The sequence below is a fragment of the Puma concolor genome, chromosome B3, assembly GCF_028749965.1.
Source record: "Puma concolor isolate L17-30 chromosome B3, mPumCon1.1.hap2, whole genome shotgun sequence".
In the NCBI taxonomy this organism is placed as follows: domain Eukaryota; kingdom Metazoa; phylum Chordata; class Mammalia; order Carnivora; family Felidae; genus Puma; species Puma concolor.
This window is the reverse complement of record NC_141672.1, coordinates 89133252-89148757: the sequence shown is the minus strand read 5'-3', so window position 1 is coordinate 89148757 and position 15506 is coordinate 89133252. Positions and strand designations below refer to the sequence as shown.

General features: G+C 38.2%; 1 protein-coding gene across 7 annotated transcripts in view; it reads left to right on the top strand.

Moving 5' to 3' along the window:
- TP53BP1 (tumor protein p53 binding protein 1) overlaps positions 1-15506 on the top strand; it is a 97644-nt gene that overhangs the window by 44626 nt on the left and 37512 nt on the right. For all 7 annotated transcript variants that reach the window (XR_015252615.1, XM_086710519.1, XM_086710521.1 and 4 more), the window contains 2 exons: positions 1521-1729; positions 11499-12822. Coding sequence is in view for 6 of the 7 variants with exons in the window: in XM_086710519.1 (XP_086566645.1) it covers positions 1521-1729; positions 11499-12822 (1533 nt within the window). In the remaining variant the exon portion in view is untranslated. The remainder of the gene's footprint in view (positions 1-1520; positions 1730-11498; positions 12823-15506) is intronic.

Genomic DNA, 15506 nt, shown 5'->3' with positions numbered 1-15506 from the left:
TCCACAAAAATCCTAATGCAAGTTAAGTTTGGTTTGTACTTAAAACCATTTTTTCTATTTATAGTGTGAAAATTGAATATCACATAAATATACTAAAAATACTTTCTCCCTGATTGTAAACATAATTAATACTCACTGTAGAAAGTTTGGAAAGCCCATAGGAAAGTAATAAGAAAATAAAAGTCACCTGGATACCGCAATCCAGACATAATTAGTACTTGGATATATTTCCTTTCAGAGTATTTTCTATGCATAAAGAAGTATTTTACAGACTTGGGATTATGATATATATATGATTCAGCGTTCTGTTTTATTCTTTCATATAACATACTGTATTTTCTCCTGTCAATTGTATTTTGGATTTAATGTGTTCGCTTAACATGTGCATAACTGTTTGTGGCTCTATATATGCTTGCTTCCTTCCTTTCTTTTCTTTCTTTCTAAAATTATTAACCTTTATTATATGTAGTGCTTAGAACAGTAGGTCCTTAGTGAGTACTTTGTCATGGCGAGAGAGATGAAAATGAAACTGAAACGGTGTAATGAAAATACTTAACACAGCTGTGCTAGCATGCTCAAGGCCTGCAGCACCAGATCTGGAACCTAGCATTAGACTGGAATGTGAGGTTGAATCAAGCAAAGCAGCAAGGGTAGGCACCAAGGTGAGGTATAGTCAGTAGCATGAATATAGATGGCAGGGAAAAACTTAGTGGTATATATAGATAATTTGTGAATGTGGTCTAGAAGGAAGCCTGTTTGGGGTCAAGTTGTAAAATAGGGGAAAAAGGGTTGATGAATCAAGACCTAGCTAGCTAGGCTGGCTCTGAGGAAGAACCTGTTAGCCTACAGGTGGGTAGTATACTTTGGGAAAACATTGGGGAGGTGGTGGTGGTGTGTGTTTGTGTTTCACTCCTGAGCAATTTATCTCAGGATTAGTGGCTTACACTTAGTTCTTTGATAAATCACTGCTGATTGACACTGACAGATTTTTTCTTCTTCTGTATTTTCCTGGCATTTGTTTCTCTGTGCTTAGCAATTGTTAATGCAAATGTAATGAGTTCATAAATAAGTAGATATTGGAGTGGTGAATAAATTCGCTGCCTCTCAAGGCCTGTGGCAGAATATACGATGGTTAAATTAGGTGACATTAACGTGGGTGTTCCCATACAAAATGTGGAAAAACTGAGTAATGGTAGGGAAAGGGGTTCAGAGGAGCTGAGTTAATTTAACATTTCAAGGGGATGAGTGGGTATCCCCAGATGAATGCCCCCCCCCCCCACCCCAATGAAATCTATATCTGAGGATTTGGAGAGTGTGGACCTTCCTCCTCCCAGGGGAAGAAAGCATTGCTAGATTTCTTAGACTCAGTCTACTATTAATCTGTCAGCTTTTCTGAAAATTAAATGATTATTTTTTTAGGAATGGAAATTGCTGTGATATACTTGTTACTAGTGGTATTGGAACATGAGTAATATTGATGAGTGCTTATTTCTCAATTTGTTTTTCCTGTTTTAAACCAGATGAGCCAATGGACATGTCCATGTTATCAGAAGGAAAAGGAGAGTGTTTTGAGAAGAAACTACAAGATGAAGAACCATTGGAGATAGAACACCCCCCTCTCCCACCCGAGCCCACTATATCACCTCAAGCCTCAACACCAGTGTCTCAGAGCACACCAGTCTTCACTCCTGGGTCACTGCCTATCCCATCCCAGCCTGAATTTTCTCATGTGAGTATTATAGAAAAAGTGTTTTCCTCTGAATGTCAATTTTTGAGGTATCATGTATAAACATAAAATTTACTGATTCCAAGTGTATAATTTAGCAATATTTAGTACATTTACAGAGTTGTGCAACTGTCATCACAATCTAGTCTTAGAACATTTCCAGAGTTACTTATGTTTAAATTTTATACTAGGTCTTTAAATTTTTGAAAATGTTAGTGCAAAATTGAAAGGGGTATTAATCATTATTCTATTTTAACACAACTGCTACTAACATTTTTGTCTTTCCACACGCCTGCTTTTTTTAAAATAAAGTTATTTATAGTGAACATACAACCTTCATCTTCTTTTTCCAGTTAACATTGCACCATAATGGTTTTTCAGTGTTACATAGTCCTTATACTGTCTTTTGAAAACTTGTATGATATTTCTCTGAGTGGATGTACCATAAGCGAATTCCCTCAGTACATTCCTGTACTGAGGGTATCAAGATGGTTTTTAGTTTTCTTTTCTTTCTTTTTTTATAAATGTTTTTTGAAAGTTTATTTATTTTTAGAAACAAAGCGGAGGAGAGGCAGAGAGACAGAGAGAGAATCCCAGGCGGGCTCTGTGCTGATGGCAAGCACTATTATTATAAACACCATTCAGAGCAGAATCTGTGGATTATTATTTTTCATGTTTACATCGCTTCTTGTTTTTATTCTGGAATTGATAATTGTTTCATTTGTTTAGATTTCTACAGTTTTCTTCCATCAATCCTAGGCTCTCCACCAGTTGTCATAATCTCCTCAAGATGTTTGAGGCCCTCAAACTTTATCTCTTTGAAGAAACCTCTTTTGGAGACTCCAAATTTCTAATCTGTGTTGTTGCCTTTTGTGCCTGGTGCATCACTCACCTCCTTTTCACTGTAGTCCTTGGAGGTTGTTCTTATTTGAAATTTTTCCTATAATAGAATACTTATTGTTTGGATGTTGATATAATTAGTTTTGTAATTTTCTTGTTTTGTTGTTTCTCTCTTTTTAATTTTCTGGGGGATTTCCTCAACTATCTTTAAAAAAAAAAAGTAGTTTTGGGGGCACTGGGTGGCTCAGTCAGTTAAGCATCTGACTTTGGCTCAATTCATGATCTCACAATTCATGAGCTTGAGCCCTGCTTCTTCGGGTGAGCGCGAAGCTTGCTTTAGGTGAACATGAGTCCCGTTTCTAGTGAGACCCCCTTCTCTCTCTCTCTCACTCTCTCTCTGCCCCTGCTCACTTGAGCCTCTCTATCTCTCAAAAAAAAAACAAAACAAAAAAAAACCCAAAACCAGTTTTTGGGGCACCTGGGTGGCTTAATTGATTAAGTGTTTGAGTCTTGATTTCGGCTCAGGTCATGATCTCATGGTTTGTGAGATTGAGCCCCATGTTGCACTGGGAGCACAGAGCCTGCTTGGGATTCTCTTTCTCCTTCTGTCTGTCACTTGCACACTCTCTCTTTTTCAAAATAAATAAACATTTAAAAAAATAGCCTTATTGAGATAATTGAGATATAATTCACATACAGTGTTGTTCACCATTTTTAGCTTTTATTTTTATTTTTTTATTAAAAAGTTTTTTTTTTTAGTTTTATTTTTTTAAATTTACATACAAATTAGCCTATAGTGCAACAACGATTTCAGGAGTAGATCCCTTAATGCCCCTTACCCATTTAGCCCATCCCCCCCCATCCCCCCTCTACTAACCCTCCCTTTGTTCTCCATATTTATGAATCTCTTATGCTTTGTCCCCTCTCCCTGTTTTTATATTACTTTTGTTTCCCTTCCCTTATGTTCATCTGTTTTGTCTCTTAAAGTCCTCATATGAATGAAGTCCTATGATACTTGTCTTTCTCTGAGTAATTTCACTTAGTGTAAAACCCCCAGTTCCATCCATGTAGTTGCAAATGGCAAGATTTCATTCTTTTTGATTGCTAATACTCCATTGTATATATATACCACATCTTCTTTATCCATTCACCCATCGATGGACATTGGGCTCTTTCCATACTTTGGCTATTGTTGATAGTGCTGCTATAAACATTGGGGTGCATGTGTCCTTTTGAAACAGCACACCTGCATCCCTTGGATAAATAAATACCTAGTAGTGCAATTGCTGGCTCATAGTATAGTTCTAATTTTAGTTTTTTAAAAAAAAAAATTTTTTTTTTTAACGTTTATTTATTTTTGAGACAGAGCATGAACAGGGGAGGGGCAGAGAGAGAGGGAGACACAGAATCCAAAACAGGCTCCAGTCTCTGAGCTGTCAGCACAGAGCCTGACGTGGGGCTCGAACTCACGGACCATGAGATCATGACCTGAGCTGAAGTCGGACACTTACCCAACTGAACCACCCAGGCGCCCCCTATTTTTAGTTTTTTGAGGAATCTCCATACTGTTTTCCAGAGTGGCTGCACCAGCTTGCATTCCCATGAAAAAAAATTTTTTTTAATGTTTATTTTTGAGAGAGAGAGACAGAAATGGCATGAGTGGGGGAAGGACAGAATGATATGGAGACACAGAATCCAAAGCAGGCTCCAGGCTCTGAGTTGTCAGCACAGAGCCCAATGTGGGGCTCAAACTCACGAACTGCGAGATCATGACCTGAGCTGAAGTCGGATACTTAACCGACTGAGCCACCCAGGTGCCCCTCCAATGGGTTTTAGTATATTCACAGAGTTGTGCAGTTAGTGCACAATCTAATTTTAGAATATTTTATCTCTCTTCTTCCCTTCAAAATATCCCATCCCCTTTAGTAGTCACTCCTGTTTCTCCTATCTCCAGCCCTAGTCAACCACTAATCTCTGTCTCTCTCTAGATTTGCCTGTTCTGGACATTTCATAAGTGGAATTATACATTATGTAGTCTTTTATGATTGGTTTCTTTAATTTAGCATGTTTTCACAATTCATTCACATTGTGGCATGTATCAGAATTCCATTCCTTTCTTATTCTGAATAATACTACATTTTATGTATATAGCATATTTTATTCACTCATCAGTCGATGGACATTTGGGTTGTTTTCCATTTTTTGCTTATTGTGAATAATGCTACTGTGTACATTCACGCACAAGTTTTTATGTGGACATGTGTTTTTATTTCTCTTGTATATATGCCTAGGAGTGCATTTGCCAGGTTCAGCCTTCTTTTGACCTTTCTCTGAGTTGTTTCTACTTATGGGTTTTTATTTATTTAAAAAATTTTTTTAAATGTTTCATTTATTTGTGAGAGACAGAGACAGAGCATAAGTTGGGAGGGCAGAGAGAGGGAGACACAGGATCTGAAGCAGGCTCCAGGCTCTGGGCTGTCAGCACAGAGCCTGATGACATAGGGCTCAAACCCACAAACTGTGAGATCATGACCTGAGCTGAAGTCAGACACTTAACTGACTGAGCCACCCAGGCACCCCTCTACTTTGGGGCTATTTTTCTCTGAATGTGCTTTCTTTTTATTAAAAAATAATATTTTGTCTTGTGTTATGGATATAGTATCTTGTCTCCCTAAGGTTATTAGTAACAGTTTTTTTTTTTTTTTTTTTTTTCAACGATTATTTATTTTTGGGACAGACAGAGACAGAGCATGAACGGGGGAGGGGCAGAGAGAGAGAGGGAGACACAGAATCGGAAACAGGCTCCAGGCTCTGAGCCATCAGCCCAGAGCCCGACGCGGGGCTCGAACTCCCGGACCGCGAGATCGTGACCTGGCTGAAGTCGGACGCTTAACCGACTGCGCCACACAGGCGCCCCAGTAACAGTTTTTTAAAAGATATTGATTTATTTAGAGAGAGAGCACATGCGTGGGGATGGGCAGAGAGAGAGGGGAACAGGGAGAGAGAATCCCAGGCAAGCTTCATGCTCAGTGCGGAGCCCGACGAGGGGCTCCATCCCATGACCATGAAATCATGACTTGAGCCAAAATCAAGAGTCAGATGTTTAACCAACGAGCCACCCGGTGCCCCTATTAATCGTAGTTTTTTTGAGACGTTTTCTACTCCCTGGAATAGTCATGCTTCTTCAAATAGATTTTAGTTAGTTTTGATGCTTCATTTAAAAAAATTTCTTTTTAATGTTTGAGAGAGAGAAAGAGTGCAAGTGGGGAGGGGGCAGAGAGAGAGAGGGAGACACAGAATCCTTAGCAGGCTCCAGGCTCTGAGCTGTCAGCACAGAGCCTGATGTGGAGCTCAAACCCACAAACCGTGAGAACATGACCTGAGCTGAAGTCAGACGCTTAACTGATTGAGGCACCCAGGCGCCCTTAGATGTTTCATTTTCGAATTGAATGGTTCCTTCAAGTGTCTGATAATCCTTGATTGTTTGCTCGAAGACAGTCTGATTAGAAGTTCTGAACATTAGACGTTCTGAACTGGTGGTGGGTGCTTATTTCTGGGATTCACTGTGATGTGATCTGCTGGGCCATTTGGGGGGTCTGCTAGTATTAGTATTTTGATTTATCTCAGCTTGGTCAGGTTCCCCAGAAAAATGTCTATTTTCCTGTCTGCTGGCTGCCATTGTTCTAGAAGTCTGTTGATAGAAGAGGGCTGGGGGTGTTGAGAGTCAGGTTTAGGTTCCATTCAATAGGTAAATTTTCACTTAATCTCCCTGTTTTCAGTATGGTACTTTCTGATAATTATTCCTCTTTTTCTTCAGGGATGCTCTGTTTTACTCCAGGGCAGAGGAGGGTCAGGGAGAGAGGATCTGAGAGCTGAACTGCTCCTTTTTTTTTTTTTTTTTTTTAGTTTATTTATTTTTTGTAATCGCTATACCCAGCGTGGGGCTCAAAATCACGACTCCAGAGATCAAGAGTCACATGCTCTACTGACTGAGCCAGCCAGGCGCCCCTGAACTGCTTCTTAAATAGCTTTGCAACCAGTCCTCCTCCTCCTGTTTTTAGCTCCACCCTCACCACTTCCAGACTCACCTGATGCTGTTGCCAAGTCCTGAATCTTTTTTGGGCATGGTGGTTCTGGGGTGTAATTTGGGTTGCTTCTCGGCTTTCTCTACTGCTGGCTTAGAATTCAGCTTCCACTAGTCTGTGAAATAGATGATCATTCTTCCAAAATTCTGTTGCTGTTATCTTTTCTTCTGTTTTTTTTTTTTTCCCTTGAAAAATTATGTTTAAAAAATTTTTTCCTTTACTGTTGCTTAGTGGGGTTTTGGAGAAGAGTTAAGTGTGTGTATTAAATCCACCATCATAATTTAGAAGTTGTATACATTTTTGCCCCTGTGTATTAAACTTCTTACATTTTATTCTTAATGGCTAACTTTTGCGTATCTGTTATTTGTCTGTACCATGGTTACTGGAGTCCAAGTCAGTCTAATTTTGATGTTGTAAGATCTAAATATTTATCAAATAATTACTGATGAAAAGGTAATTGAGATAAAGGTAATTTTGTGTATTTTTTCTTTCTTTTTAGTAGTTATTTTGAGAGTATGTGCATGTCCGTGCACATACTCATGCGTGCAGGGGAGGAGCAGAGAGAGAGGGAAAGGGAGGGAGCGAGGGAGGGAGAGAGAGAGAGAGAGAGAGAGAGAGAGAGAGAAAGAATCCCAAGCAGGCTCTGTGGTATCAGTGCAGATCTGAATCAGGGCTTGATCCCATGAACCTCGAGGTCACAAACTGAACTGAAATCAAGACTGGGAAGCTTAACTGACTGAGCTGCCCAGGCACCCCTATCTTTTTTAATGTATTTGTTAATTATATAGCCTTTTTGACCCTTGACTAGGATGTAAGGGATGATGAGAGGATTAGTAAAACTTCAGTACTTGATGCTTTTCTCAGTTTTGATATACATAATGATTTTGGGAATGAAAAATCAGATTATAGATGATTATATGAATAGCTCTTAAACTCCGTATATGTGAGACCAGATTTTGATTCACTGGATAATGTGGATTTAGGTCTGTAATGAATCTAGACTTAAAGATTGACTCACACTGAGCATAGTCCTGACAGTTCTCTGTCAGTCTTTATCCAGACCCCTGAGGGGATTCTCTTCACTTAGCTCAGTTTTTCTGACCAGGTCTTCAGGGAGTCTCAGTAGTGTGGATTATTTTGGGTCAGACACTCAGAGGCTAGCTAGGATCAGGCAGTCTTTATAAATAATAGCTTGTTGGGGCGCCTGGGTGGCTCAGTCGGTTAAGCATCTGACTCTTGATTTTGGCTCATGTCATGATCTCATTGTTCCTGAGTTTGAACCCCACATTGGGCTCTGTGCGGACAGTGCAGAGCCTGCTTGGGATTTTCTTTTAACCTCTCTGTTCCTTCACCACTTGTGCTCTTTTGCTCTCTCTCAAAATAAATAAACTTAAAACAAAAATTTAAAAAAAAAAAAAAAGTAGTAGCTTATTGATGGGCTGGTTAGCCCCTGAAATTTTACTCTGACTGAAGTTCTACATATATTGAATACAAATCCTGTAAAAATATAAAATTATACCAGTATTTACTCTGATAATGCTTAAAAGGTATTCATAATTGGGGACCACTACTTAATGGATATGTGGTTTCTTTTTGGAGTGATGAAAATTTTTTTTTTTTTTTTTAATTTTTTTTTTTTCAACGTTTATTTATTTTTGGGACAGAGAGAGACAGAGCATGAACGGGGGAGGGGCAGAGAGAGAGGGAGACACAGAATCGGAAACAGGCTCCAGGCTCTGAGCCATCAGCCCAGAGCCCGACGCGGGGCTCGAACTCACAGACCGCGAGATCGTGACCTGGCTGAAGTCGAACGCTTAACCGACTGCGCCATCCAGGCGCCCCAAAAAATTTTTTTAACTAAATAGAGGTGGTAGTGGTTACACTACATTGTAAGTAAGTGTTTACTCTGGAGTGGTTAATTTTATGTTATGCGAATTTCACTTAAGAGATACTCATAGTTTATGGGGCGCCTGGGTGGCTCAGTCTGTTAAGCCTCAGGCTTTGCCTCAGGTCATGAGTTCAAGCCCGCATCGGTTGGATTCTGTGTCTCCCTCTCTCTGCTCCTCCCCTGCTTGCATTTGTCTCTCTCAAAAATGAATAAACATTAAAAAAAATTTTCTTAGGGGCACCTGGTTGGCTTAGTTGGTTAAGTGTCTGACTTTGGCTTAGGTCATGATCTTGTGGTTCGTGGTTTTGAGTCCCTTGTTGGGCTCTGTGCTGACAGCTCAGAGCCTGGAGCCTGCTTCGGATTCTGTGTCTCCCTCTCTCTCTGCCCCTCACCTGCTTGTGCTCTCTCTCGCTCTCTCAAAAATAAATAAACATTAAAAAAGTTGATTAGTAATGTCTTATATATGAGCTTTTGTAAAATGACTTATTTTGTAATAAAAATTTTTTATAGAGGATGTCTAATATAGAGATAAATGAAAATAAGATCATTAATTATTCTGTCTCAGAAATAGACTTTTGGGGCCCCTGGGTGACTCAGTCGGTTAAGCATACAACTTCAGCTCAGATCATGATTGCATGGTTTGTGAGCTCCAGCCCTGTGTCGGGCTCTGTGCTCACAACTTAGAGCCTGGAGCCTGCTTCAGATTCTGTGTCTCCCTCTCTCTGTGCTCCTCCCCTGCTCATGCTGTCTCTTTCCCTAAAAAAATAAACATTTAAAAAAATTTTTAAAAAAGAAATAGCCACTTTTCACCTTTTTGTGTGTGTTTAAGAATTCATGAAAATCATAGAAAAATGTATAAAAAGTCTACAGTAAAATATATGTTCACATACTTTTTTTTTTACTAAAATAGAAACTGCTTCTATTTAATGCATAGCCTGAATGTTTTTCTCTTTTAATATTCATCTATAATTTTATGTAGATAACACTCACATGATAGAATACTTTGTATCCTAATTTTTATTTTATTTTTACTATTTAACATTTATTTCTTGAGAGAGAGAGAAAGTGTGCATGCAAGCAGGGGAGGGGCAGAAAGAGAGGGAGACACAGAATCTGAAGCAGGCTCTGGGCTCAGCTGTCATGACAGCACAAAGCCCGATGCAGGGCTCAAACTCACAGACTATGAAATCATGACCTGAGCTGAAGTCAGATGCTTAACTGACTGAGCCACCCAGGCACCCCTGTATCATAATTTTTAAGTGAATCTTCTCTTATAAGGTATTTTATATTGTTTCCTATTCTAAATAATACATTTGCACTGAACAGTATTGTAGCTAAGTAGCAGTGTACTTCAATCAAATCATTTCCCAGAATCAGAATTCTTGGGTGAGAGAGTATATGAAGTTTCAAGGCTATTTATTGTCGTAGTGCCATTTAGAAATGTTGAACCAATTTATACTTACTTTGTCACACCTGAGAATATGAGTCTTAAATTTATGACTTTTTATAATCTGAAAGGGTAAACGATAACAGGAGACATTGGAATAACAGCATTTATGGAGTATACAGAATTTTTGGCAACTTAATTTTGATTTTCTCTTTCCCTTAAAAATCATAGGAAATTAATGCCTTATCATCTAAGTTTAGAGTTTTATAGCATTTATGTCAGGTAAAATAACATATTAAATGTAAATTCTTACATAAAAACGTATCTAAGCTTTGGGTTATTTTCTCTTTTTTTTATATTAAGGTGGTATTTAAAATAAAATGCCATCTTAAGTGGGGACTTTGGTGAATTTTGGTTGTTGTGTCCAAATGTGTAGACACCACCACCACCACCACGTTCATCAAAGTGCAGAACAGTTTCCTCACCCTGTTTCTTCATAATCCTTTGCAGTTGATTCATCCTCCCCATCTCCTGACCTCCTATTCTACTTTAGGTAACCACTTGTTTGCCTTCTGTCACTATAGTTTTGGGTTTTTTTGAGAATTTCATATAGTTGGGATCATAAAGTGTATATGGTCTTTGGTTTGAGTTCTTTAGCTTAGCATTTTTTGAGGTTCATTCATATTGCATGTAATAACATCCGATTCCTTTTCATTGTTGAGTAGTATCCCATAATATAGATATCCACAATTTGTTTATTCGCTAGTTGATGAACACTTGAGTTGCTTCCAGTTTTGAACTGTTATGAGTAACACTGCTATAAGCATTTGCATCCACATCTTGGAGCGGACATAGGGTTTTATTTCTCTTGGGTAAATACTTAACAAGTGGAATTTCTGGGTCATATGGTAATGTATGTTTAAGCTTAGAAGATACTGTCATTCTCTTTTCCCTTTTGCATTCCCACCAGCAGTGTATGAGAGTTACAGTTGTTTGATATCCTCACCAACAGGATGTAGTCGTTTTAATTTCAGCCATCCCTGTTGGTATGTACGGGTGTCTGTTGACTGATGATATTGAAAGCTTTGGATTTTAACCTCTATTTTATGAATACTAGCATATTTTGAGATGGTGGGAAGTAAAATAAGTGTATATTCCTTTGTGAGAAATGAAGTGGGCCGTGTAAGCATGTGTTTAAATGATTACTGTGTGATTGAGGGCCCATCAATGTGACAAGATTTTAGTAGCTTGGTGATGTACAGTTAAATTTAAGTGTCTTCCTACCCTTAGAAGGATAAGTTAATACTTTAATGTTTCTGATTGTATTATCTAGATGAGTGATTCATAGGAAAAGGATTAAATGAGTGGCTTAGGTTGTAGAAAAGACTGGTGACTTAGGAATTTTGTATTTCTGAGATTATGGCCCTAGAGTTCTATAATTCTTGAATAATAGCTTTTAGAGTTCTATAATTCTTGAATAATAGCTTTAGAAATTTTAGATGAATTCAAGGATTAGATATAAAAGAAATAGGATTATGAAGAAATGATTTATTTCTTTTTGTTCCTCCTTAGGACATTTTCATTCCATCCCCAAGTTTGGAAGAACGATCAAATGATGGGAAGAAAGGTGGAGATTTGCACAGTTCATCTTTGACTGTTGAGTGTTCTAAAACTTCAGAGATTGAACCAAAGAATTCCACTGAGGATATTGGGCTATCTTTGACAGGGGATTCTTGTAAGTTGATGCTTTCTACAAGTGAGTATAGTCAGTCCCCGAAGGTGGAGAGCTTGAGTTCTCACAGGATTGGTGAAGATGGGGAAAACACACAGATTGAGGATACTGAACCCATGTCTCCAGTTCTTAATTCTAAACTTGTTCCTGCTGAAAATGATAATATCCTGATGAATCCATCACAAGATGGCCAAATAGAACTGAATCAGAAGGATAAAACAAAGGGGGATGACACAGAAACCAGAGATGACGTAAGTATTTTAGCCACTGATTGCAAAGGCAGAGAAGAGACTGTAGCAGAAGATGTTTGTATTGATCTCACTTGTGATTCAGGAAGTCAGGCAGTTCCTTCTCCAGCTACTCGATCTGAGGCACTCTCTAGTGTTTTAGATCAGGAGGAAGCTATGGAAATTAAAGAACATCATCCAGAGGAGGGGTCTTCAGGGTCTGAGGTGGAAGAAATCCCGGAGACTCCTTGTGAAAGTCAAGGAGAGGAGCCCAAAGAAGAAAATATGGAGAGTGTCCCATTGCACCTTTCTCTGACTGAAACTCAGTCCCAAGGATTGTGTCTTCCAAAGGAAATCCCAAAACAAGAATGCCAGGAAGCTATGGAAGTTGAAACCAGTGTGATTAGTATTGATTCCCCCCAGAAGATTCCAGTTCTTGACCACGAATTGGAACATAAGGATCAGGAGGCTTGGGAAGAAGCTACTTCAGAGGATTCAAGTGTTGTCATTGTAGATGTGAAGGAACCATCTCCCAGAGTTGATGTTTCTTCTGAACCTTTAGAGGGAGTGGAGAAATGCTCAGATTCCCAGTCGTGGGAGGATGATGCTCCAGAAATAGAACCATGTGCTGAGAATAGAGTTGACACCCAGGAAGAAAAGAGTGCAGAATATGAAGGAGATGTGAAATCAGTGACTGCCGAAAAGGAACCTATAGAGGTGCACTCTCCACAGCCTCCCTTGACTTTAGTGAGAGCAGATGATGCTCTGAGACCTGACCAGGAGATGCAGCAAGCTGAACCTCAAGAGAAAACTGGTAACTCATTACCAAAAGGCTCAGAAATAGCTAATGCAAAGCAGCTGGGCTCAGGCGTAGAAACCCAGCAGCTGGAGAAGGCCTCTGCCCATGCTTCACAAAGCTTCTGTGAAAGCTCTAGTGGTGAGTGTGCTTATAAATTGTTCTGTTTCCAATCAAAGTATAATTTGGAATAGAAGGTAGGAGAGTACCTTGCTTATGTCAGGGGTGAAAATTAACTTGGAATTATGTTTATGAAGAGCCATAGTTGGGGAAATAAAGAAATTGCATTATGTATTTCTTTTGTAGCTGTAATTGTGGAATCATCCGAGGTTTATCAGCTTTATAACTCAGGAATAATCAGCATGAATTTTCTAGGTATTTAGAAATTGTAACAATCTAAAGTTTCTAAAGTTTCTAAATTTGGTTCAACATATATACATCTTAAACCTTAAATTTGAAGGGGCACCTGGGTGGCTCAGACGGTTGAGTGTCTGACTTTGGCTCAGGTCATGATCTCATGGTTTGTGAGTTCAAGCCCCACATCGGGCTCACTGCTGTCAGTTTGTCAGTGCAGAGCCTGCTTCAGATCCTCTGTCCCCCTCTGTCTGCCCCTCCCCTGTTTGCATTCTCCCCCAGATAAGTAGATATTAAAAAACAAAAACAAAAAAACCCCTTAATTAGGGTTTTTAGTCTATGTTCTTTAGCTATTTTACCTAAGACCAGAATGAGAATACTTTCTGAATGACCAGATTTAGTATAATTTGAAAACAAAACAATCTCTTAAAAACAGAAAAATGAAAACAAAATACAAATTTAAGAAAACAAGTCTCCAAGTATATCGAAGTGAGAAACAGTATTTGGGCAGCCTCATAGCTATTAGTATAGGTGATCAGACCTTTTGATGTTCCTGGAACAGTCCCAGTTTATACTTCTTGTCTAGGTGCGATTATTATTAGTACCTTTTTTTTTACTTTCAAAATTACCCCTATCATTAGGTTTTATATTCAGGATTCTTTTTTTTTCTTTTTTACAACAAGAAATTGTTATAACTGGAAGGAAGTTAAAAGAGTTATGGGTTCGTTCTCTTCTTTCTAAAGTCATAGCTAGTTAATAATTGAGGTGGAACTAGAACCTAGGTCTGCTGATTCTGAACTCTATGCTTTTTACTCCTATAAGACTATGTAATATAGTTTCTCTGAATCTGACAAATTATGGCAAAGAACTATCTGAATCATCTAATATCTTGTATTGTTGAATATTTTTAAAAATTGTTTTATATCTAAATACTGTTACTGACCTAGGCTAAGAAAGCATTAGGGCCTATAAATGTTTTAATATGGTTGCTTAGGAGTATTTTTTAATTATCTTAGCACTTGAATGCAAAAGAAGCTTCTAAAACATTGGGATATTAGTTGTATCACTTTAACATGAATTCTTGCTCCATGAATTCTTGCTTACATCATTAACTGCCCGGGCCAGCTCTTTTTTATAGTAGACACTGTGATAGTAAAAACTTACTTTACTAATCTTTTGTCTAGATTGTTGAAAATACTATTAAGTTGTTTTCTGCTTCAAGATTTTAGTTTTTGAGCCAAACAACTAAAAACAGTGAAGACAGTGGTTGGACTGTTAGAAAATTAGTCTGAAGTAAAATAAATCATTCAGAAGAGCATTGCTAGACAAGAGAAAAAATTATTCTGTACTTAAAATACAGTTGTTTAATTGCTAAAGTTTTTGTCTTTCTTTTTTTTTTTTTTAATTTTTTTTTTCAACGTTTTATTATTTTATTTTTGGGACAGAGAGAGACAGAGCATGAATGGGGGAGGGGGCAGAGAGAGAGGGAGACACAGAATCGGAAACAGGCTCCAGGCTCTGAGCCATCAGCCCAGCGCCTGATGCGGGGCTCGAACTCACGGAGTGTGAGATCGTGACCTGGCTGAAGTCGGACGCTTAACCGACTGTGCCACCCAGGCGCCCCTAATTGCTAAAGTTTAAGAGAAACTAATTTAAATGAGAGTAGCCTAAAAAGTTAATGGTTCTTTAGTTTGAAAAGACAAAATGAAAGATACGAATTGGTTGAGTCCCAGATTTGTTCATTAGATTCCTGTATAGTAAAGTTAGAAGGGTTACTTTTGTTTTTGTTAATAGCTTTATTGATTAAAAAAAAGTATACGTGCTTAGTTGTAAAAGTTCGAACAGTACAGGGAAGAGGAGAGAGGGAGTTGGGAGAGAAAAGGAGAGAATCACTGTTAAGTGCCTGTGTATATAGATAACTTGGAGACATGAGACGTCTTCAGACATCTGTTTATGGAAACCTCTTGAAATTTGAAAAAGCAAATTTAGAAAGATGGTACTTGGAAACCAAGCCTTATTCAATATATAATATGATTTTGATAGGTTGATTATAGGAAAAATTGTGACAAGTTCAGTAAGTCTTTACTTAAATCCATAAGAGGTAGTCTATGATGGGTTAATAATGATCAGGGAAGCTAGGTATGTTTTGTGCTCTAGCTCTAACCTCTGCCATCTTACTTTATGAATATCATCCTAATTAGATGTTAATGTCAGAGGCAGATTTGTAGGGTAAAGTGTTTATGCATGAAGTTATCTAGTATAGAAATTCTCATATTAAGTAGGTGGCTTTTAATCAGTTATAAGAAATAACTGGTTCTTCTTTTGAGCACAAAAGAAGATTAAATGAGATATAGATTGTAACAAAAAGTTAGAAGTAAGGGACACCTTCCTGACTTTAAAGGTTTTTTAAATATTGCTTTGGACTAATGACTTTTCTAAAGTCCTTAGTAATAAAGACAAACACCCCACTC